The 22,567-nt window shown below is 39.2% G+C and overlaps 1 protein-coding gene across 1 annotated transcript in view; it reads right to left on the bottom strand.

The window, feature by feature from the left end:
• Positions 1–4,037: 4,037 nt before the first annotated feature.
• Positions 4,038–22,567, bottom strand: part of cfap46 (cilia and flagella associated protein 46) — a 41,794-nt gene continuing 23,264 nt past the window's right edge. The window contains exons 35-58 of the mRNA XM_078794318.1: positions 21,599–21,742; positions 21,319–21,519; positions 21,124–21,230; positions 20,135–20,317; positions 19,586–19,724; positions 17,675–17,869; positions 16,800–16,982; positions 16,501–16,611; positions 14,970–15,152; positions 14,643–14,816; positions 13,655–13,752; positions 12,916–12,986; positions 11,156–11,331; positions 10,952–11,058; positions 10,647–10,714; positions 9,697–9,870; positions 8,630–8,697; positions 8,218–8,323; positions 7,316–7,418; positions 7,134–7,246; positions 5,980–6,061; positions 5,229–5,365; positions 5,026–5,130; positions 4,038–4,227 (exon numbers count right to left, since the gene is read on the bottom strand). Coding sequence (XP_078650444.1) covers positions 4,118–4,227; positions 5,026–5,130; positions 5,229–5,365; positions 5,980–6,061; positions 7,134–7,246; positions 7,316–7,418; positions 8,218–8,323; positions 8,630–8,697; positions 9,697–9,870; positions 10,647–10,714; positions 10,952–11,058; positions 11,156–11,331; positions 12,916–12,986; positions 13,655–13,752; positions 14,643–14,816; positions 14,970–15,152; positions 16,501–16,611; positions 16,800–16,982; positions 17,675–17,869; positions 19,586–19,724; positions 20,135–20,317; positions 21,124–21,230; positions 21,319–21,519; positions 21,599–21,742 — 3,138 coding nt within the window. The 3' untranslated portion in view covers positions 4,038–4,117. The remainder of the gene's footprint in view (positions 4,228–5,025; positions 5,131–5,228; positions 5,366–5,979; positions 6,062–7,133; positions 7,247–7,315; positions 7,419–8,217; positions 8,324–8,629; positions 8,698–9,696; positions 9,871–10,646; positions 10,715–10,951; positions 11,059–11,155; positions 11,332–12,915; positions 12,987–13,654; positions 13,753–14,642; positions 14,817–14,969; positions 15,153–16,500; positions 16,612–16,799; positions 16,983–17,674; positions 17,870–19,585; positions 19,725–20,134; positions 20,318–21,123; positions 21,231–21,318; positions 21,520–21,598; positions 21,743–22,567) is intronic.

Raw genomic sequence — 22,567 nt, 5'->3', positions numbered from 1 at the left:
GCAACCATGCAGGACTTAACCTTTCTTCAAAGAGGAATATGATAACCATGCAGAAAGGTACATGTACTAATTTAGTACATGGAAACTTACACACTGGCAGTACTCAGCCCTTCACTCGGTTCCAATAAAAGTTGAGTTCACTGACCACCGGGCAAAAGTTGGACTGTCAACCCAGAAATCAGCACAGCTCTAAAGTGTCACTAATATGATTTTTCAACTTGCGTTATAATACGCTATATGTTGTTTGTGATTATGTTTGACATTTTTTTGCAAAAATGACACCTACAGTTCATGGCACTAGCAATGCTGAAGTCATCGCAGCAAAGCATATAGCATATATATAACATATAGACAAACAACCATTCACACTCACATTCATACCTATGGACAATTTGGAGTGGCCAATTAACCTAGCATGTTTTTGGAATGTGGGAGGAAAACCCACGCATGCACGGGGAGAACACGCAAACTGTGGGATTGAACTCCCTGTATTAAATATAACATACATATTATGAAAGGAAAACCAGCACACTGCCCTATGCCCATATGTAACATTTCCACAATACCATATAACATAAAATGACACGGTATCCATAAAATAATAGTTACGCTGTAGCGAATGTATTATTCAATATCAGCGTATGCATTTTTAAAACGGTCTACTTCTTAATGGACAGGATGTCTCACACGAGATGTAAAGGCCTGCACCTGGACTCAAACCCTCCAAGTACAGCTCCACGCCGGGGGGGCGATAGTGATAGGTCAGCGTGTTTCCACAGCCATGACTGACATGCTGCTGGCTGACCCACAGCACCAACCTGGACTGCCTGGGGGGGCCTAATCATAGCGCAATGGAGTCTGGGAAATCTCGCCATACATACATAACTTTTTTTTTTTTCTTTTCTGGCCCAGTGGAAGACTTATGCTGACAATACTTCACACGTCTTTGAAAGTAGAAGAGGAAAAGTAATTTTCTCACTTGTTTTGATGGCGAATGTTCTGTCTATTTTGTGGGAATTATTTATTTAGAGATGTAAGGTAATTTGCTATTGTGCATAAAAGGTCATTATTACTGTATGACCAATAATGAGGACATGTCCTGCTTTATGATTCCTTGGTTACGTGATTGGAGCATCTTAGGCCACGGAAGCAAATGTTAGTCATTCCATCACCAACAAATCAGTTCCTAAGACTAAAATAATCTGTTATCGGTAGATCTCATAAGCAGTTGACATTTTACAACGTGAATGACAATCTGACTAAATGCATTAATTCAATGGCGAGCAATAAATTCTACAGTATTATATCCTTGTGGCATTTTTATTCAATTTATTTGGTTAAAATCTCTAACCCATGAAAACTAACCCATGAGTCTCATCCATTGACCTTAAACTCGAGGAGTGCCTATAAAAGACAGTTTGCCCATAAAGTAACACAATAAAACAGAAGATCATAGTGGAAAAAATAATAATTGCACAAGGAATAGAAATAGAGTCAATCTCCGTTTTTTTAGTAATCCGTTCTAAAAATTAAGACAAAAAGCAAAATGAATGAATGTGAAACTATTTTTTTAAAATAAGAAATAACATTAACCAAATTAATCAGTTTCCGACATCCAAAAATATGAAGACAATACACTTTTATAGAGAATAATTATAGCTTACATACAGAAAATGATGGGAATAAATATGAATGACTAAGGAAATGGAGAAATGAACATTTAAGATTTTTTTTAGCTCTGATTTACGACTTTTGGGTCTATGTACGATGGCATAAAGTGGAGAGGAATGAAGATAAGTTATTGTTTGGAAGGAAAATCCCACTCTATAAGGACTTCTCAACATCTTAGATTGATTCTGATCTTTATTTCATAGCACCGTAGTTTGCCATGTTGTCTTTCTTGAATTCAGTCGAGTTTATCTTGCAACTTTTCTTTGGCACCGGAACAGCATCACAAATGTTTGGGATGCTTTGTCTGGGAGCTCAATTCCACACAATTAGAAGCACATACCCTGAGTAGTTTGTTAGGTGCAACGTTTGGCTGAAATGGTGTACACAAACTGAAAAAAATGAATACTTTCCATACGAAAACCAAGGTTTCGCTGTAAGTAAAGTTGTTTCTACTTGACTAAGTGGCTATTTTTCCCACTAATGAAAAACTAAATGATCCTATGTTGCTCAAGCCTCTCTATCTAAATGATAATCTGAATGCTCATATGATAACGATGGTGGAAAAACACATAGCTACCAAATGGAGGCAATCACGACAGCTCGATATAGCACTGGGTGACGAGATGGAACAATCGCCTTGTGGCACTTCATATTGGATATTGAAGTGTGTGATTGAACAAGATGAGCTTTCCTTATATTAATTCCAATGTTAAATTCTAAGATATGGCTCATCTGAAGCCCCAAAGCCAAGTGCCTGGCTGCAGTGATGGGCTACACTCAGACACCCTGATACCTCAAACTTCAAAATTACAATTCTAATGTCCTGTTGGAGATTTAAAAGTGTACAAAATTTCTATAGACATCCAATGAAAAAATAGAAAGTTCTGTAATTATTTGATATACGTACAGGGTGCAACTGGCAACTTGAAAACGACTTGTGTGGCGTTGCTAACGTACGCGGTGCACTTGACAAGACAGCCCTGTGCAGGCTTGTGCTGCGTCAATAGTAGCATAACAGGTGAAAACATGCAGATACTTTTACACCAGATGTGATGTGAGACACCTTCAAGAAAATTTATAATTTTGTCTCGGATTTTCCCAAAGGTCTTTTTCTGGCAAAACGGAGATGAGCCTTAATGAGGCAACTTTTTAGCTTGTTTTTCTGTGGCTTGTCGGACATACTGTACTGCATAAGCAAATTCAAAACATCTTTGCCAGCAGGCCTTCTCAATACAGTCAAGGTCCTTAAAGGAAAACTGACTTTTTGTGTTTAATACACATAGAAAAGCAACAGCTAAGAATGCACCGTAATGGGACGCATCTATGGATGTGACATAACAGCCATAGAATAATGCTGAAATATTCCATTTTTTTACATTTAGTTTTACATAACACTATATAATAACTACTTCCGACATTTTTCCACCCTCATCACATGTAGTGTACAAATCAAATAAGCAAATGATGTCCATTGAAATGCTCATTATGTAATTATACAGATAGGGATATCAAACTGCTTCAATCACAGCGTGGCTGAGACTGACAATGAACTTTCAACATATTCAATTATGAAATCAATAAAAGCACATGTGCTCAGAGCAAGCTATAAACATGCAGGGTATAATATGGTTATACAAGCTAATTACAATTTAGCACACTTTAACATAATTACAGTATGCGTATGGCGGACAAATGTGATCCACCCAAATTTTGCTTAGCTCTAAAATTGAGGATTAAAATGATGCCTTATTTCTCTGTGTGTTCTTGCTGTGTTTAAAGTGAAGTAATCTCATTTACGGCACTGCTTGAGCCGTGGCAGCAGCTTGAAGACCCACCTTGAGGCATAGCAGGCAGGAGCCAGATGTTCACAGAGGCTACAAGTCAAGATAAAAAAAAAAAATCCTGCAAAATACGTCTAAAGGAAAGGAAAAAATTGTGACATTTGTGATGCCAGTGACATTTGTGATTAGTTCTGATTAGTCACTAATCACAATCGCAGATAAAAAATATGTTTTTATCTATAATAATTCAGGATTTAAATCTTTTTGTGGTAAACAATTCAATAACTACATCAAATTCCAATTTGGTGCTTGTGTGTCTTACTGAACATTATTGACACTTTGTGACCAGTATGAATTTCTGAATGCTTTACGTTTGTCTTTTAATTCATTCAGACATTTTTATACTTGAAAATGCTTCATTTAGGCAAGAAAAAATGTTTGCTCAATTATGCATATTTTTGGACTAATAGTATGTCATATTTAACCACAAATCAGCATGATTTATTACTATATTCCTGAAAAACCATGATAGATTACAGCCATGAAATTCCAAGCGGATTACTGTATTCTCATGACATTTCAATATGTCAAAAATAATAGGTAGCTTTAATATTAACATGAGGAAACCCAAAGTTAATGTATTAATGAAAGTTCTTACTGTTTTTTTATGTGGCGATTACGAGAGGGAGTCCATAAAGAACACAGTTGAAAGCTGCAGGTGTCAAATTCGTTATGTGCTGAATATCTTCTTTCGAGTCACCGACAACAGAGTGATCTAAAAAAAAACAAAACAAAAAAAGTGTGAATTTATATCTAAATTACCGCAAATTCCGGTGTATACAACCAACTAAATTATTCGGAAAAAAAATGATTTGTAAATATGTAAGCTGCACCGGACTAGAAGCCGATCATGTCCATATTATAAAATGACTTTTTGGCACGCACATGTCTGTGAGGAGCAGGCAGGAGCCAATCAGGAGCTATCAAGAAACTCACCAGCTTGTCAGCCTATTGGAAATTCGTTTATCAATAAAAGTCTGACTCTGATGGTTTTATCTTAAAAATAACACTAAGCTCATCACACAGCAACTTTACACCCAAAAGGTAGCTGGGAAATACAGTGCAGTACCAATACGAGTAAAGTTTTCCACATTTTCCAATCATGCCAGAAAGTGTATGGATGGATAGAGCTCCTGCAATGCTGCCTCTGTCCTTCAGAGGGCACCAGGGAAGCCCAAAGGGTGGCTGACGTCTTTGCAGGGTCCCAGTAGGCACCATTGAATAGTTAGCTTTACAACGCGTTGTGGGAAAACATTATAGTAGTTGTTTCATTTAAAACGTGTTTTGGTACTTGAATTGTATTGTGATGGACTAAAGTTTTTAATTATTTTATGGGATTGTGTTCGTAACTACACAACATTGTAACACTAAGGACTACCAATCGTAATATTCAGATGAGTGATGATTTTTTTTTGCACTTTTAGAAAAACTGGGATGTTTCTAAGAATTAGATGTTGAAAATATGCACAAGATTGTAGACACAAAAACTCTCAAGTGGATAAAATACTCTTACCATTTAATCCAGTGTCCTTGTTGTCATGTGATATTCCTGCCGGGTGAGTGTCCCGCCTAAGGAAATGGACAATCTGCCCAGATGTCTGTTTGAGGCTCAGAAAATCTATATCACACAGACTTCAGTTTATTCATATATACTTCCCAGACTCACGAGAACCAAACTGTGTGAACAGCTAAGAAAATAAAATCATGCAAACGTACCATTCAAAAAGTTAGTCATGTATTGAGAGTTCTGTTCAAGGCTGCTGTGCCACTGATTGAGGACAACGCAACTGACACCGTTCAAGCTCATCAACAGAGCGACCTCCAATGGTTTCTCAAAGGTGCACTGTCCCGCCCTGGAAGAAGAAAGGAGCAAGGTTAAGTCTGAGAGTAAAATAAGACGCACGGGGCCAATTCTGGTCAAACAAGACCTGTCACACTGAAAGAGGAGTTAGTGAGACAAGCTGTCAATCAGAAAGGGAAAATGAATGTATTTTGTTTTCATTAGGGATGCTCCACTCAGGGTTTTATGCTGCTGATTCCGATCATCCAGGACTGAAATCATCCGATACGGATACCAATCACATTGTACATTTTAAAAATTTATTTATGAGGAGTGCTATTGACCAGGGATGCCGTGAGAAGTCAGGGCAACGTGATAATGATACATAATTCCTAGCTGCACCTCTGCTAGCGGCTATATGATGTAAAAAACGGAATAATAAAATCACATTAATTCAGACAAAAACATTTTTGACTTACATATATATCACTTGTGAAACCGCTATATAGGTTACATGGCATGCGTGGGATATAATGTACATTTGTTAGGGCAAGACACTAAGGCTTTTGAAAAGCATTTATCGGCATATGCTGATCATCCATGATTTTCCACGAAAACCCGCCGATACTGATCGGTGGACTATTGGTCGGAGCATCCCTAGTTTTCATTTAGAAATTACAATTTTACCTTTTCTGCATGTCAAAGTTTGAGAAGTGCTGGCCTTTGGTATTACACTGGACCAGGTCAAAGAGGACAACCATCTGGCACTCTGAGGAGGGCAGAATCATCATTGTCACAGTCTGCTAAAATACAATTTGAGACTTTTTATGTTTTCAGTTTTTAATTACACTTTCAGTTTTAATTTAACAGGTTTCACACAAATATAGAATTTACCACTCAGGAAATTCATAATACTGGTACTGGTAATGATTTTAATATTTGGATGAAAATCCTTTGCAGCCATTGGCTGCATTAACTCTACAGGACAGGTAAGAGTGCCGGTGGTGATGTGTATATAGTATTTTTATTCCACAAAACGACTAATCTGCCATTGTCTTGTGATATGGAGACCAGAATGTTCTGGTATTTGGTGAAAAAACGGATGGAAATAAGATCATTGTGTCAGTCACACTGTGCTTAGTGGTTAGCGGGCGGCACACATGTCTGTCTGGAGGGCATGCGGCCGACCAACGACACCCTGTCACTCATCATCTGACTAGAATAATTTTGATCGTAGACATTAGGGTTAGCAAACATTAATGTAAGCTTGGGCTAACCTTAGAAATATACAGAACAAAAATATTTTCACAACATTTCTGATGCTGCAACATGAGGCAATGGTCATGGACGAATGGCACAAGAATGGGCCTCAGCATGTTGTCATCGTATCTGTGTGTTCAAAATGTAATCAATACCATGCACCTGTGTTCGATGTCCATAATGTACGTCTTTGCCACGATGGGCACTTGATTCGCAACACAGTTGCATTTTATTGATTGCATTTTGAATGCAGAGATACCATGACACGATCCTGTAACATTCATCCCTGACCATCTCCACATGTTGCAGCATAAAAACGCATGGTCCCTTGTTGCAGGGATCTACACACAATTACTGGAAGCTGAAAACATTATTAACTAATTCAATACCAGCCATTTTTCAAAACGCATCCCTCTGAGTACTGGCCATTTTTAACGATTGTGACTGATTCTTCAAGACACAGAATATTGTGTGTCTAAACAACTATGCCACAACATAAACAACTCAAAAAATATATTTTTTGTGATGCTAAAGTTCATTAATGACTACTTTCATTTGTAGTGTATATGAGTAAACTGTACCTGACAGATTGAGGGCCGCGAGTTTTGCAGGTGTAATGTGAGTCCAGAAGCGTTCCGTACCCAAGTACATGAATCCACTGCATCTGCACAGTATCTTCTCTATCTCACTCAAACTTATATAAGAAAGAGGGATGACATTAGACTTACGTACAACACCACATGTCGCATGTAAAGACTCATACCTGGGAGTTTGTTTGATGCCCACAAAGCCTGCTAGCAGTGGGTTAAAATGCTGGCCCTGAGCTTCCCACTTCATCTTCGTTTTCTCCCCAAGAGTGGTCCCTTCTGTACAACAGTTGCGCACCAATTATAATGTACATCTACATGCAGAAAGTGTACAGACGCTAAGAGTAGGTAGGAATTTGTAACTAATACAAGGCTGTCAATTATGGACAGAAAAACACTTTAAGATGCTGATCGTTAGGAAGAGGACATGTTGTGGAGATAAAGCATTGCATTAGAAAAGGACTATCCTTTTTCTACAGCATGCACACCACCCATGCAATCACCAATGTAACTGCTAAAGGTCTTGAATGTTGTATAAAACCCACATTATGAGCACTTGGGCAATCTCATGAGTCAGAACATGTGCCATAGGCATCACAGGAATTCAGTGTGTGCCTCATTTTGGGTGAATTAATACAATGAGTGCCCACGCGGCCACACTGAGGAAGAAATACGTTGCTTATTACCTAATACTGGAAAAAAACATGGTTCATATCATTCTTCTTCTTCTTTCTCTTTGGGCTTTTCTCTTCAGGGGTCGCCACAGCAAACCAATCTCCTCCATCCAACCCTGTCTTCTGCACCTGTCTCTCCCACACCAACTACCCTCACGTCCTCTTTGGTCTTCCTCTACGCCTCCTACCTGGCAGCATCCTTCTACCAATATATTCACTATCTCTCCTCTGGACTTGTCCCAACCATGTCAGTCTGGCCTCTTTGACTTTATCTCCAAGGCCTTTAACATGTAATGTCCCTCTGATGTACTCCTTCCTGATCCTATCCATCCTGGTCACTCTCAATGAGAACCTCAGAACCTTGCTAGAACACTCATGTCACATTTGCATCAGCTTTCACTCACCAAAGTTGCTCGAAGTGTGGACGATATCTTTGTCATTAAAGATGCATTTCAAGTTCCGTGTGTCCACTGGGAAGGTGTGAGCAGGTAAAGCATGACTGGTTGGTATCTGGGAACATTTGACAACAGTTTCCAGTAAGAAATGAAATTGAAACCTAGGAACTCCAACAGACAGTGTTGTTGCATATATTGTCTATCGCTGGCCAGGAGACATTTAGAAGTAACATAATCTGTAAATGTGATCAAAACAGAAGTTCAGAGGACGGGAAACGTGACCTTTGAGAAACATTATGCAAATGACTGATAAACACACTTAAAAGAGAGCCTAAAGGAGATTTAATAATCGCCTAGACCAATAGTAGGTAAAAAATAATATTAATGTCACTATCTAGCAGGCCCACATGAATTTACTCACTGCTTTGATGGTTTGGCTTTGATCGGCTTTCCCTTTGCCACCTTTAGCACCTTTGGATTCCTTTTCCGCTGCCACAAACAGGAAGCAGAAATAATAGATTACATTGGCTACATTACATAACACAACAGATTATCTGCAAAGGCATTTCTGTGTGGCTCAACATCTTTTCTGAAAGTTGAAGCCACTAAAATGGTTTCCCGCTCCTATTATTACAGCCAGAACTGATTGTTACTGTAAGTTCATCGGATAATGCGACATTATTATTATTACAACTTAAGATTTAGTCTAATAGCTCTGTGCATTTTCAGTCTCAATAGCTTATAACACCTTTTGAACCTACATGCAGAAGGGGTTTGTGCCAGTCTCTCTCACACAAACTTAAGTTTCACTTTCCAGAGACAAGTTTCATCTTCTAGAGGGGCACAGGAACTGTTTCATCCTGGGCTCCTGCCAGGGTTCCTACTGATTTGACATTTCAAAATTGCATCTATACTCCAGACTCTTTTAATTTACTGGGTCATCCAAGAAAGCAGACCAATTAATTTTGTGTTTTCCGCAAAACTTTGACATTTTTGCCTCTTTTCTGATAGGATGTTGACCAAATTATTGTTTGTGTTTGGTTCATGTTGATCCGGTCCGTCTTGGCCGAAACCAATTACTTGATTAATTAAAAAAACATGCTTCACATTAATTGAAAATATAAATAATATCGTTAGATGCAGCCCTTGTATCATCTATAAAAATTATGCATTTTTTTTTTCATTATCCTATAGCCCTACAATGCCCCCTATCGTCTGGGCTGACTGACTGTAAATGCTGCGAATGTTGTGCCTGATTCCGCACGTCTCATTTCTGCAGAACATGTACAGTACAAGCATAATCCAAGCTTTAGATACAGTATCATTGTTCATTTGTCTGAAATTAAACCCCACAAAGACTAAAGAGGAACATCATCAAAGGTATTTTCATCTTGTATTTACAAGAAAGCTTCTGCTAAATAAATCGCTCTCAGGTCCCTTGGCCATACGTGTTTATAAAGTATTAGTGCATGTTTGGGGTTCCGATACCTTTGATTGGCTCTTCTCTTTGCATACGACTGTACAGAAGCTGTAGTGAGAAGTCTCGTGACACAGAGCTGATGAGGTCTCCCTGAAGGATGGACAATGCCTCCAATGGCAACTCCATCAACTTCCAGTCAGCCAACAACACCACAAACTCCCCTAGTTGAGGTGGTGTATTTTCTGGAAAGACGCAGATGGACACAATGTAATCTGGTGGACTCAATTAAGAAAGAAAGAAACATCTCATCGGGTTCCAAATATACACTTCTGAAGAATTCCCTGTAAAAAAACATGGATATTCCTATGGTTAATTCTTGTTTCTTGACTCTGCTCGGTGGGTGTTTGTATTAAAATGTCCCTATAATGCAAATCCGTCTTTTTCTCTTTTCTTTCTCTTTTGAGAAAAGAGCCGCTCAAATGGTTGGTTTTGAATTTCCAGGTTTTTATGAAGTCACAAAATATTTTTCAGCAGGCTCATAGCTGGATGAGCCCGCCCCCCTAAAAAGCATCCCCTAAAACACTTAGTAAAAGGCTTCACTTACACATACGAAAATAAAACGCTATAAGATCAAGGCTGTGCAACAGGGCGGACAAGGAACCCGGACAACTTGAAACCCTCCCGGTTGTCAAATAAAACATCCATTGGTCACAACTGTGGAAGATTCCACAGTCAAGGCTTAGCTTCCCCATCCGTGCCACCAAGTAACCTTGGAACCTCCACCAAGAGTTCTGTTCCATGCCCACAATGGAAGCCTTCCACGCTCAGGGCCACTATCGCTGGCGCCACGGCCAGGTCCTGAGAAAGCTAACTGAGGTGTGGAGAGGTGTTGACAAGACAACAAACAGCCACCGCCGGCAAAGAACCACATCTACCACATCATGACAGAAGGACCCAGCAAGAAATTTAGAAAGAACCTTCTAAAAAGGCTTCAAGATAGTATACGTAAGACCTTTACCTGAGGGTACTTTTTCGTCAGTTGTGTTTTGGATCTCTTCTGAGATGGTTTCAGATGACTCCTGGGAGCTGTTAGGAAAGGGACGAATGAGAATCAGCATATATTGCATAAATGTAATCAATGTAGCAAAAATCAATGAATATGGAATGTTTTTATAGGACGCAGGTTTATACAAATTAAAAATTCTATATTTAACATATGGTTAAATGAATACTTGGAACCTATTATACTTTTCTTAAACAAAGATCTTGAATTAGATTGGGAAGGTGCACCTAAAGCATCAAATGTGGCACAGTTAAGAATACCTCAAACAAGACAAGTCCAACTGAGCAAACAGCGGGTTCAAATAGTCCTCCATTTGCTGAACAATTTCTCTGAAGTGATGTGTCAATTCATTTTCTGGTTCGGTTTTCTGAAAGCAAACGGTGATGTAATGGTTTCATCAGAACTGAAGTTTAGTGGAGTCAAACCACAAACCACATCAAGGTACAAAACAAGAAGAGACATACTGGATCAGAAGCGTGATGCTCTTCAGGGTCTTCTTCCATTCTTCCCTCATACAAAAAGGCCTCCTTCAGAAGGGCTTGTCTTGTCTCTTGGTCAAAGGCCCGGGTCTGCTCCCGAAGTGCAAGCAGAGCCCTTGGGCAGACAGAAACCTTGGCCAGGCTAGAGCATGTCACGGAACCTGCAACAAATAAATTGACACCCAGGCCGACATGCATGTTCATAGACGCATGCAGTACAGGACTTGTAATTGGTCCCTGTGAGCACCTTCCATGCCTGCTCCGACCTACAAATCTCCCTTTTTTCCCCCCGGTCTCATTCTTTATTCCTCACTTTACTCTGTTTCATGATATGAGTACTGTTCTGGGGAAATTATACAAGAGGCTAGACATATAGTATTTCCTTTTCTATGATTACTATTTAAACCCTAGTTCCATAAAAGGTCACATGGAGAGGTGAAACCATATGCTAATTCAATGTGATGAGTTATGCAAGCTGGCCTTTTGTGCAAAGTATGATGCAGTTGTGACTGCCCTGGTTGGAATGTTGCCCATCATCCACAATTCCTATGTGATACAAGAACACACATCTTTGCCTTTTCTGTGTGTTCTAGATTGGCAGTTTTTCCACAAAAAAAATGCATTTAAAGGGAATTCACCTATTCTGCCCATAAAACCCTGTAAAAAAACATCTAATCTCCGCTACACTGTAAACATGTAATACCAGGCAACAACAACAGAATAAAGAGCACTGTGTTTGCTATAGCATACACACATTGTGGATCCAGGACCTTATCTTTTTGAGCCTGGAAATATGGAGCAGGATTTAGAACCTGAGCGGGTAAGAAAAGACGCTGAAATGTCAAAGTCATGAGCGTTGGGTAGTGACCGAAAGGACAAGATCACGGGTACAAGCGGCCAAAATGAGTTTTCTCCGCAGGGTGGATGGGCGCTGAGGGGAACCGCTACTCATTCGCATTGAGAGGAGCCAGCTGAGGTGGCTTGGGTGTCTGGTTAGGATGCCCAACGGCCTCCCTGCTTGGGCTGGGAGAAGATGGATGAATGGATGGCATTCCGATTCCCTTGAACCGTTCAATTATTATTTTTTTTTTGATTGCTAGTTTTGATGCTTGTCCACCGATTGGAAGAAATAGCGGCAAACACCAATGAAGAAGAAGCGGCTACAAAGTTTGGCGGTCAGCTCTCGACATTTGCAACACAAAGATGCCAATGATCTCATGCAAAGGCGGGGGAAAGGGGGCTTCATGGTGTGGAAATAACAGAGTGCCCTGTCAGAGGGACAACTGTCTATTGAATAAGTCACCATGATATTGATTCTGGTATTGATTCCAATGTTCTTGAGAAGTCTTTATAGGCAAAATAGGCATTATAGGCATTACCTCAATTGTTAGTGAAAAACTGCCAGCGTCCGGTTATCTAAAACACACAGAAAAGGGAAAAGACGTGCGTTCTTGTCTCACATAAGGATTGTGGATAATGGGCAAAATTCCCAACAAAGTGCAGTTTTCCAAGTTATGCAGTTTTCCTCGCCCCTTGTCTTCATTAAATCTGAAATCTGGATCATCTATTAAATACATAGACACATAACCACGCTCTTTTATACTCTGACAATTTTCTACTTAGCTAAAGTATGCGTGGAAAAAAAACATTCCAAAAAGCATTCCCGGCGACACCGCAACAAATCAGATATTGTGTGTGTGCTTAAAAGAATTTCAAGAGTAGGAGCGCCAGCAAAACAAACTAACTTTGTGATGTCTTCCCTTTTTGATCTTCCGGAGCTTCAGTCGTGCTGAAAAAAGCTCCGTAGAGTTCAGACCTGAAAGAAAAAACAAAAAAGTTACTTGAAACAGACATGTACATAAATCCAATCTTTATTGTACAGTTTTTATGAATGAATGGATGTAACAAACTTTTTTTAAAAGAATTATCTTATTTAAATTGTATTTTATTTAAATGCCTAAGAAGTGAACATGGAAAAAAGTATGCAATTTTCTGTCTTCCATTTGCAACTAACACCGACTCCACCCTTCAGACAAGATTTTTTTGTATGTGAAGGGAATTTGGATCCGGACTGCATGGCTCTTCCACACCAAACTCATCCAACTACGCCTTATGCTTATGCTGCTATGTGCTAACTTTGTATTGAGATGTATCTATTAGGCCTGAATTGATTTTTCAGCACAGGCTGGTATATGTAAATATGTACTACGTATGTTACTATCACATGACTAATATGTGTATGTTGCTACCATATGAGTTCTAATACTGTTAAGCCAGGAGATACGTATTCATAATAAAGACCCCCAAATGCTAAACTAATTCTTTAGTTCAGTTCAGTTTTAAGTCAGCCCCCTAGTGGCAGGTCCTGAACCCAGTGGCCATGCTGATACTCTATAAACTAAACGAATACTGTTATCAATAGGGACAACACTTGGATGAAAAAACAAGGTGGTTAGTGTAGACATTGACTCATGTACTATTTACCCGTCATCGGAGTGCTGAAGTAAAATAATCTTCAGGTCAGGCTGAAGTTCTGCAATAAGGTTCAAGTGGTTGGGATTGATGGTAAGCTGAGAGAAGGCCTGAGGATGAATAAATGAAATTAACTGCAAATTTAAATCACAGTACAGGATTCATGATAAAAAAGTCGTATTGTACCAGAGGCGGGCGGTCAGGGCCAGCTGACCGACCTTAAATTTGCACCTTAAATTCTCGAATTTGTTACATGAAACTGTATAAAGTTATTCACAACAATCTACTTTCTTCCAGTGCATGGATGTGTATGTTAGATTTTTTTCATCCAATCAGAAAATCACCTTCTATGTGTTGCCATGTCAATCTAATCTGCCCAGGGCCTTCAGAGTTAAGAGTGCTGGCCAAATATTGGCAATTGAGCTGTTTCTTTAACCAATCAGATTTCAGATTCACCCCACCAAGCCCGGCTGGCATCCACGTAGCATAACATTAGCATTTTCCCCTCCTCTGATTGGTTAATCAGAATAAAGCAAAGCAAAATTCAACAAGTAGAAGGTGAGTGAAGAACAGATAAAGAGTCTGTAGCACAAAAAGATTGACTTTGTAAATAGTTGTTGTGTTTTTGTCATTTTATTCGATAAAGATGATGATAGTGTAGAGGTTTGGCGTAGTTTAGAGATGATTATTAAAATATGAAGGATTAACTAGATTTTTTTGCTTTTTTAATAATGATATCCATCCCAGATTCTGTTTCGCTGTGCACTGTGCATAATTGCAACATTACAGTGGTAGTATTAAGAGGTGACACAAAATGATCTGCGGTAAAATACATTTGCAGCTTAGCTACAATCAGTTTTTGGTGTCTAAACTACATTTGGAGCCGAGAGGGGAATTACATCACCAATATCAAGTCCCACCTCAAGGGAAGTTGGCTAGCTGGCTTTGACAGAATCCATTAATCATGAGTAGAGAGGGTGGGCGGTGGGTGAACTGGTACCTTGGAGATGGTGTTCAGGGAATGTTTCACTCCTTCCAGTGTTCTAGTGGGCCTCCCCTCTTCAGAGACATACAGTTTTTTGTGGAGGCTGAGTAGAGCTGCGAGCTGTGACACACTCGTGTCAGCACAGGCTGAACTTAAGACTTCAGCCATTACATTAACAGTACAAGCGCTCTGGGAGAAAAACACATGATGGATTAAAGGGGGCCACTCGGGTAAAAACACAGTAGATCATGACTTTCTTCAAGAACAACAATCAAAAATAAAATGTTTAGCGAAAATGTAAAAAAGTACTAACTAGTACTGTACACAGAGTTGTTACCTTACCTGAAAGAGGGCGAGATATTGACCTGCCAGTTCGTGATCTGACTGGCCATGACAATTCAGCATATTGAGAGAGGCGTTGCTTAGAATGGAGGCTGGCAATTTGTGCTGAAGACACAAGGTGACAGCTTCGGACAATACGTTGCTGGCCTGGGCCAAAAGATGCTCCGCTTTTTGTCTCTTTCGCTGTGTGACAAAGAGACACTAGGTAGTATAGGCAACACTCAAAGCATTATCTACGCTATCGAATGCATGCAATATAGATGTGTGTTATAGTGTGTTATATACAGACTCCTTATTTATAAAGTAAATATTTTCTTAGTTAGAGCATAGAAAACTTCTTATAACCTTCTAAATATGGTCTTTAACATTATCAGAGCCCTCTAGACGTGACGTGAAAAAACAACCTTATGGTCACCTTTACACTTGTATTACTCAATATAGTAGACATAATAACAGAATAAAATCAATTTAAGACATAATGTGTTCCGGTGCAAGGGGGGCCGAGTGGGGATGCGGACAGGAAGTGACGACGGAGGTTCAAAGTTGAGTTTCATCTTGGCATGGATTACAGCCTCGAGTGGGTTTGCAGACAGGAAGTGACGACGGAGGTTCAGAGTTGAGTTTCATCTTGGTATGGATTAAAGCCCAGAGTGGGGATGCCGACAGGAAGTGATGACGGAGATTCAGAGTTGAGTTTCATCTTGGCAAAGGTTACAGCCCCAAAGGTAGCCTGTGTTTTTTATTAGGATTTTTTTTTATTTGGGAATATTGTGCCTGAAAAGATCATTCAAACTTACAATAAAAGCTTGTTTTGGCAATCAAGTCTGGTGCTTGTGTGTCCCATCTAACATTACAGTAGCATTATCGACGAGTGACCAGTGTGGAATATCTTCACAATGTCTTTGAGCATGTCTTCTGACTCCCTTATATTTGTGTTTTTGATCATTTACACATTTTTATGCTGGAAAATTATTTTAGACAAATAATGTGTAACATTTTATTAAGTATTTATATAAAATCTAAAAAAATATTATTTATATAACTGCAATGACATTTGTCTTATGTCAAAAATTGTATTCATAAATTCCACGTATGCATAAATTACACGCATGTCATTCAATTTGTGACCGCAAATGGTGCATATTGCCACAAAATGCCACGCTCACGCACAACTTATTTACACCCATATCAAGTACCATTTATGCTCAATATACGACATGGCACGTGCGATGATTAGTGCATGAAAGGCCTTGTGCATTTGTCATTATTTTCAATGCTGATCTTTAAAACATTTGCCAGTTGAATGTAATTTACTTGCCCGACATGATATGATAAAGAAAAATCCCCATTTTATTCGTTGTGTTGTTGTAAGTGCGCATCAGATGTCTAAGATGAGATTTTCCTGATGAGATCTGGGCGGCATGTTCAGGTAATGACCTCCGAGGGATTTGACGTCGAATGTGAACATCAGTAAGATCACAGATTAGAGATGAGTCAGGAGTGTCAGGGTCACTTGTCAGTAGGTATGTACCTGCTGCTCAGCGCTTTTGGCAGAGGTCATCGTTAACTCTTCACTGCTTAAAGTGCTGTCTTTGCCTAAAATAGCTTCCTCTGTGGCATGTGGGTCACTCACACATTCCTGCTAAAGAGAATTATTTCAAGATCAAATAACAATATAGTTATTAGTTATAGCACGGTAGTTGAAAACTACATTGTATATGGTGAATGACAAATGAATCTCATGATTCTGACCATTTGAGTGTCAACAGCAACCTTCCAAATACAATATTGTGTTTCTGTTTTGACTTTTTGCAATGGGATATTTTCTACCTGAATGTCCCAGAGAGAAGACAGATAAACAGGATCCTCCCGCACAGCCAGCAGTCTCAGGGTCTTTCCCATCAAAGTAAAGCAGTGAGCTCTCATCTCCACGCTGTCCACGGTAGAAGAGCTCACTGCGGCCAGCTGGCCCAAAGCCATCTGACCCAATGTGCTGCTCACATCCATCCATTCCTGTACAAGACACAAGGAAAAGCTGCTGGTCGGGAGAGTATATGAAGTTAAAGCAATGTACTAGGACTTATATAAACAAAGCTGAAACTAATGCGACAAATTCAAAAGAGGGATAGATTTTCCTAGCAGCCATTACTACGATCCACTTTGAAGACGGAAGATGAGGCAGATGGAAAAGGAGGCAATAGAACCCTAATTAGAAAGCGATGGTTGCTACATTTAACCTGCAATATTATTGGACAAAGGCTAAACCAGCTCACCTCTCAGTAATTGTACTATTTATTAAGTATGATTGAAGTTGAGATGAAAATCTAAATTTGTTCCCACTCCCATCTTTTAACATTGAATGAACAATTTATTTCAGTAGTTAGAATGCCTTATTTGTCTTTTTAAATGTGCGTCTCAGTGTTAAGACAAACAAAGATAAACAAAAACACATTTCCATGACACTTTGTAGATAGCCGCAACAATTAATCGGTTAATAGATTATACAGTTAATTTAGTTTGGTATTGTTTATTTGATTTGAAAATGTAAATATCCATTGACTTAAGCCTCTTCAATGTAAATATTTTTTAATTTCCTCCTGTTTCCAACTGTTGCTGTCGGTGATATCAAATTCCATGTTTCTATTCTGACTGTAACAGAAGTTTGGTTTTCAAAGCAGTTTTATGGAGTCCATGCAGGATCCAACCTGTTCGATGGAGTTGGGGTCAGGTATACTGCGCATAAAATCCTCAATTGCGATCTCAGCAACGGTCTTGTCCTTGGCCAGGCCTCGGTTTATCAATTCTTCACATTGCTCCTCCAGTATTGCCAAGCAAACGTCTGCCAGGGTGAGGCGCAGGCGCAGCAGAGTCCAAGTGGGTGACAATAAAACTCCGCAACTCTGGCAAAAAGGCAGACATGATCAACAGAACCCAAAGAAAACATAGAAGAAAGATCACTAATCAATTGAGAGATACACACTATTCAGTAGATATAAACTTCCACACATCTGTAAAATGTTTTTGTGAAGCTGATACAGTAGATCTACGCTTTTCGCGGGGGTTATGTCAGGGACCGAGTAATTGAGACAAGAAAAATGTCTTTTTTTGGCACACAGCTCACCCCTCAACGCTGAAAGCTCCTAAGCTTGGCGTTGACATTATCCTTTGATTACGAATCAACATTTGTGATAACAGTCACTGTGGTAATTATTAGATTAGATTCTGCTCCTGAAGCCGCCATGTCTCTTCAATATGCATTAGACATTTTCAATTGTGAAATATAGAGGTATACACCACTAAGAAATAATTACATAAAATGATTGTTGAACAAATGGAATCACATTGTCATAGTGTAGAAGCTACACAAACTTCACTTTGACGTCTCATATCATCTATGATGTGTTCAAGGACAATGTACAAAATCTCAACGCTTGACAAAAAAAAAATCAGTGAAGCATAAAGGCAACTGGTTACATGACTGCTGGGATCCACTGTACATCAGATTATTAAAAAAAACCTGTCGCTCACACTACAGTATTTATATGTTGCTGTGTTTTGTTGAATAACAAAAACCAAAAATGCCAATGTTTTCTCCATGCTTATATAGATTATGCTGATTTGGTTGTATTCCATACATGAATGGACAAAAACACTGGCATCTTTGGCATACAAGTCATCACTATATCCGATGAATACCTTTTCTTTTTTAAAGAAACCAAACTCCAAAAGGTATATGAAGCATCCAAGTATGAAGATGTGCCATAGAATATTGATAGATGGATAGTTTTTTGGACTCTCAGTACACATTTGATTTTAGTGTCTTGTTTCATTGTTGTTTTTCCAAGCTACTTTAATTTATTTTCATACAATATGTGGAAAGAAACAGCTTTACTGTTAACTACCGTTGCACACTGTATAACTAAATGTATTAATTTAAAGGAATTGGAGTTGCCAGCTCAGAATTTCACCAAATTGAGATTTGTGTGAAGGTAGACTGGCTGGCTTCAATGCAGCACTGCCGCCATAATTACTGTGGCCAGCCGGAGAAGGTAGGCCAAGATTGACTAGGGCAGCAGCACCATCTGCTGAGCACTAACTGTTACCATCATGTGTCCCAGACAGCTGAGTCCACATTAACAGGGGATGTCATCAAAAACTCAATTCAACTCGGACCTGCAGCAGGTGCAAGGGTTGTTCATTCAATCTCTTTTTATGATTCTATTAACATGTAAATCAAAGATGCAGCCAATGTTCTGCTTGGCCATTCCGGCCTCTGACGCCCTTGCACATCCTCATAAATCTTATATAGTGGTGGCAAACCAATTTGACAGGTTGCATCGATGAAAGCTTTATCGGTTTGTTTGAACGTTTGTGATGTGAGATACAATGAGAAACATATGTATATATTTATGTCAAATATCACCTTCATACACAACAGGGATCTGTTCACTACTTTATGCAGCTTGTTGGAAGTCAGTTAAAAAACAAGCTCACTTTCTATTAGTTCCTCTTTCAATTGAAGCAAAATGTATAAAAAAGTAATAACAAAATGTAAACTTATTCAAGACTCTTCAAATAAAGTCATATTAACTTACATGTGAAATGTGTTTACTTACCTCATCTTCTATCTGCAGCAAGTTTTGAGCATTTAAAACCACATGTTCTTGCTCCGAGATGGCTGAATACATGCAGGAGAGTCCATCAATCAGGAATCGCTGCTTTTCCTTGTTGTCTGTCGCTTTGGTGGCCAGGAATCTGGTAGATAATGTAGATAATGGTTTGTCAGAAAGTCAGTTCTAGTCAGTCAGCTGGACTTTTGTGCATAATTTAATATATTATATATCCCTGAACTTGACTTGCTGGTATACTATGGTCTGTTATTATTCAAAACATATTAAAATAGTACAATTGATATGCAGTATCTTGGTCACTGTGCTGCAATAATGACACAAAACACTGAGACATTGCCTTACATAACATTACATGACGTCAGCTATGGCATGTCCAACATGATAGAGTGAAAAAACATAACATGACAGGTTAGACTTTTGGTTTTCCCTAGTTAGTATTTGTTAATAATTTTAATTTGTTAGCCTCCTAATCTGTCTATATGACTCACAGCGTTCATTAAAATCAAAATCTGGAGAAACTCTACCCTTACTAACCTTAGACCATGTGTGCACTCTTCATTGCTCCTTGCAGCATGTTCTTTGTAGTTGAGTTGAGTAAAAACTCTTGCACACTGTCGGAGCGTCTCACAAGCGGTTATCACCACCTGGATGTCCTCCGTGCAACATGCATATCCAGAATGATTGTCAAAAATAGAATGTATACACTCAGTTGCACCCCTGGAACACAGCAGAAATGACATTAGCTGATGGTATGGTAGCTCGTGGTACAGGTCTGGAGCACAGCCAACCCCCTTAAATGATGGGCATATAGTTGTAGGTGCATATAGTAGGTGTTTTGTAGGTACAGATGGGAATTAGCAAGCTTCTTTAAATGGCACCTAAAATATTTTTTTGAGTGAATACAGGCCTGCCAACCTTAATTTTAATTAACATGTGATTTCACTGCCAGCTCCCAATGTCTCCAAATGACAGCATTATAAGCTAGCTGAAATGAACGTGTTTTTAGGTTATCATACACAAAAAGGGAAAAAACTATGTGTTTGTGTTTCAAATAAGGATTGTAAATGAAAAATTCCCGAAAAGGGCAGTTCCCCTTTAAGTGTGGATTATGCTTTCACGTAGGTACTATGTCTCTTCCAACGCTGGCTTGATTTGTTTATACAGGCTAGGGGTGTGTTTTTCTATAACCGAACAAAAGGATGTGGAAGGCCTACTATTAGCAGTTAGCATCAACATATCAGCAAGTCATAAATATACAAGAAATAATGTTCAAAAGACGACCAAACACTGCCTTCACGTCCGTGAGGTTTGATCTCTTTTAAAGAAACACTATCCAAGAAGTTCACAGATATGCTGGAGCCTATCCCAGCTGTCTTTGGGAGAGAGGTAGATTGCAACCTGGACTGGTCGTGGAAGGAGAGTGTCGATGTAAATTATGCTGGCGACTCCCTTAATCCAGGTTTCAGAAACTGAAACTACAAAAAATGTGTACATGATGGCAGGCCTACAAATGAATGAATTACCTCATTTCTAAGGATGTAAGTAAGAAGGTGATCTCTGGAACTCGGTTTATCCGCTGCTCCAAAACCTGCTTTAGAGCCTCACAGCCATCCTTTATAATCTGATCAATCTGTTTAGGATCATATCTTATGTTATTATTTTACGCACAAAATTTGGATAAACAAAAAAGTCTAAAAGTCAAACTGTAGGGTCTTTACCTGAGCCTGTGTATCCGGTTGTCTCTGACCAACTACAGCGTTCACCTTTGTGAGAGTGAATTTGTACCAAAAGTGCTCATCCCCGCCAAACGCTTGGGCCTTGTCCAGAAGGTACAGAGCCTGTTCATAGGTCTGTTCGTCACAAGCCAGAGCAGCCAGATTGAGCAAGATTCTTGCCCTTACTGTCTGGTCTTCAAACTCCTAAAAAGCAATTTGATTCAACACAGAACAGATTTTTATCAGTCGTAAAAAAACATTTTTGATAGGCTATCCAACTCACTGAGGCCACCAACTGGGCTTCTGCCAGGAGCTGCCTGGCTCCTTGGTAGAGCCCCATTGCCAAGCAGACCTCAGCTTTGTCCACCCAAATATCCAGAGGAAACGAATGCCTCATCTCTAGCGGTGGCTCAGACATTTCATCGTTCTGTAAAAGTTTAAAAGTTAACATTTCAGCTTTCAGCTTATACAAAATGTAAAAAGGCAACATTTTTGAATGATTGCTTTCATTTTTGACAAACACTTGAAATTGTAGCTTATACACTCCTGATCAATACTTTAAGACCAAGTGAGTACAACTACAAGAATTTACATTTTTCAGTGTTGGATCTCAAGGAGGTTCTGAGTTTCAAAATGCAAAAAACAAGAAATGGGAGCAAAACAAAAAAAGTGAATAAGCAATGTACTGCAAACAGCCACTGCAGTGAAATGGGCTTTAAGGCCATAGCTAAAGAACATCATGAAACCCCCATGAAATAGAAATAACATGTTTTAAAAAGGACTCAGTATTGAGTAGTTGCACCATTCATGTTAATCACCTCAAAAATTGGTTTGGGCATGCATGATTCCAGCGTTTCCAAGAGGCTAGTGCAAATGTTGTTCCAGGTGAAAACAATTTTTGTTAGACATTTTTATAAACTTCGCTTGCCTTTCATCCCAAAAAGTTTAGATCATGAGAACATGCAGGATAGTGCAAAAGACGAGAGCTTTCTGTCATGAGGGATGCCCTCTTCAACATCTCACATAGCCAGCTGCCATTTGATACCCCTGAAGAACCTGAAGCTCCATTGTTCCATTGAAGGAAGAAGCATGTGTCAAAGTGTGAAAAAAATCTCAAGTGGGATCTCCTTGTAATGCCAGGAATGTTAGAAGTCATCAGGACTGTCAAAGTTACATTTTTTTCTCACAAGAGAATAAAACTTTGTTCCACCTTTCAATGTCGCATGTCTTTTGCAATTGTCTCACACAAATT

This window comes from Doryrhamphus excisus, linkage group LG10 (genome assembly GCF_037039965.1).
Source record: "Doryrhamphus excisus strain RoL-2023G ecotype Guam linkage group LG10, RoL_Dexc_Guam_v1.1, whole genome shotgun sequence".
Taxonomy (NCBI): Eukaryota; Metazoa; Chordata; class Actinopteri; order Syngnathiformes; family Syngnathidae; genus Doryrhamphus; species Doryrhamphus excisus.
This window is presented reverse-complemented; position numbering and strand designations above follow the sequence as displayed.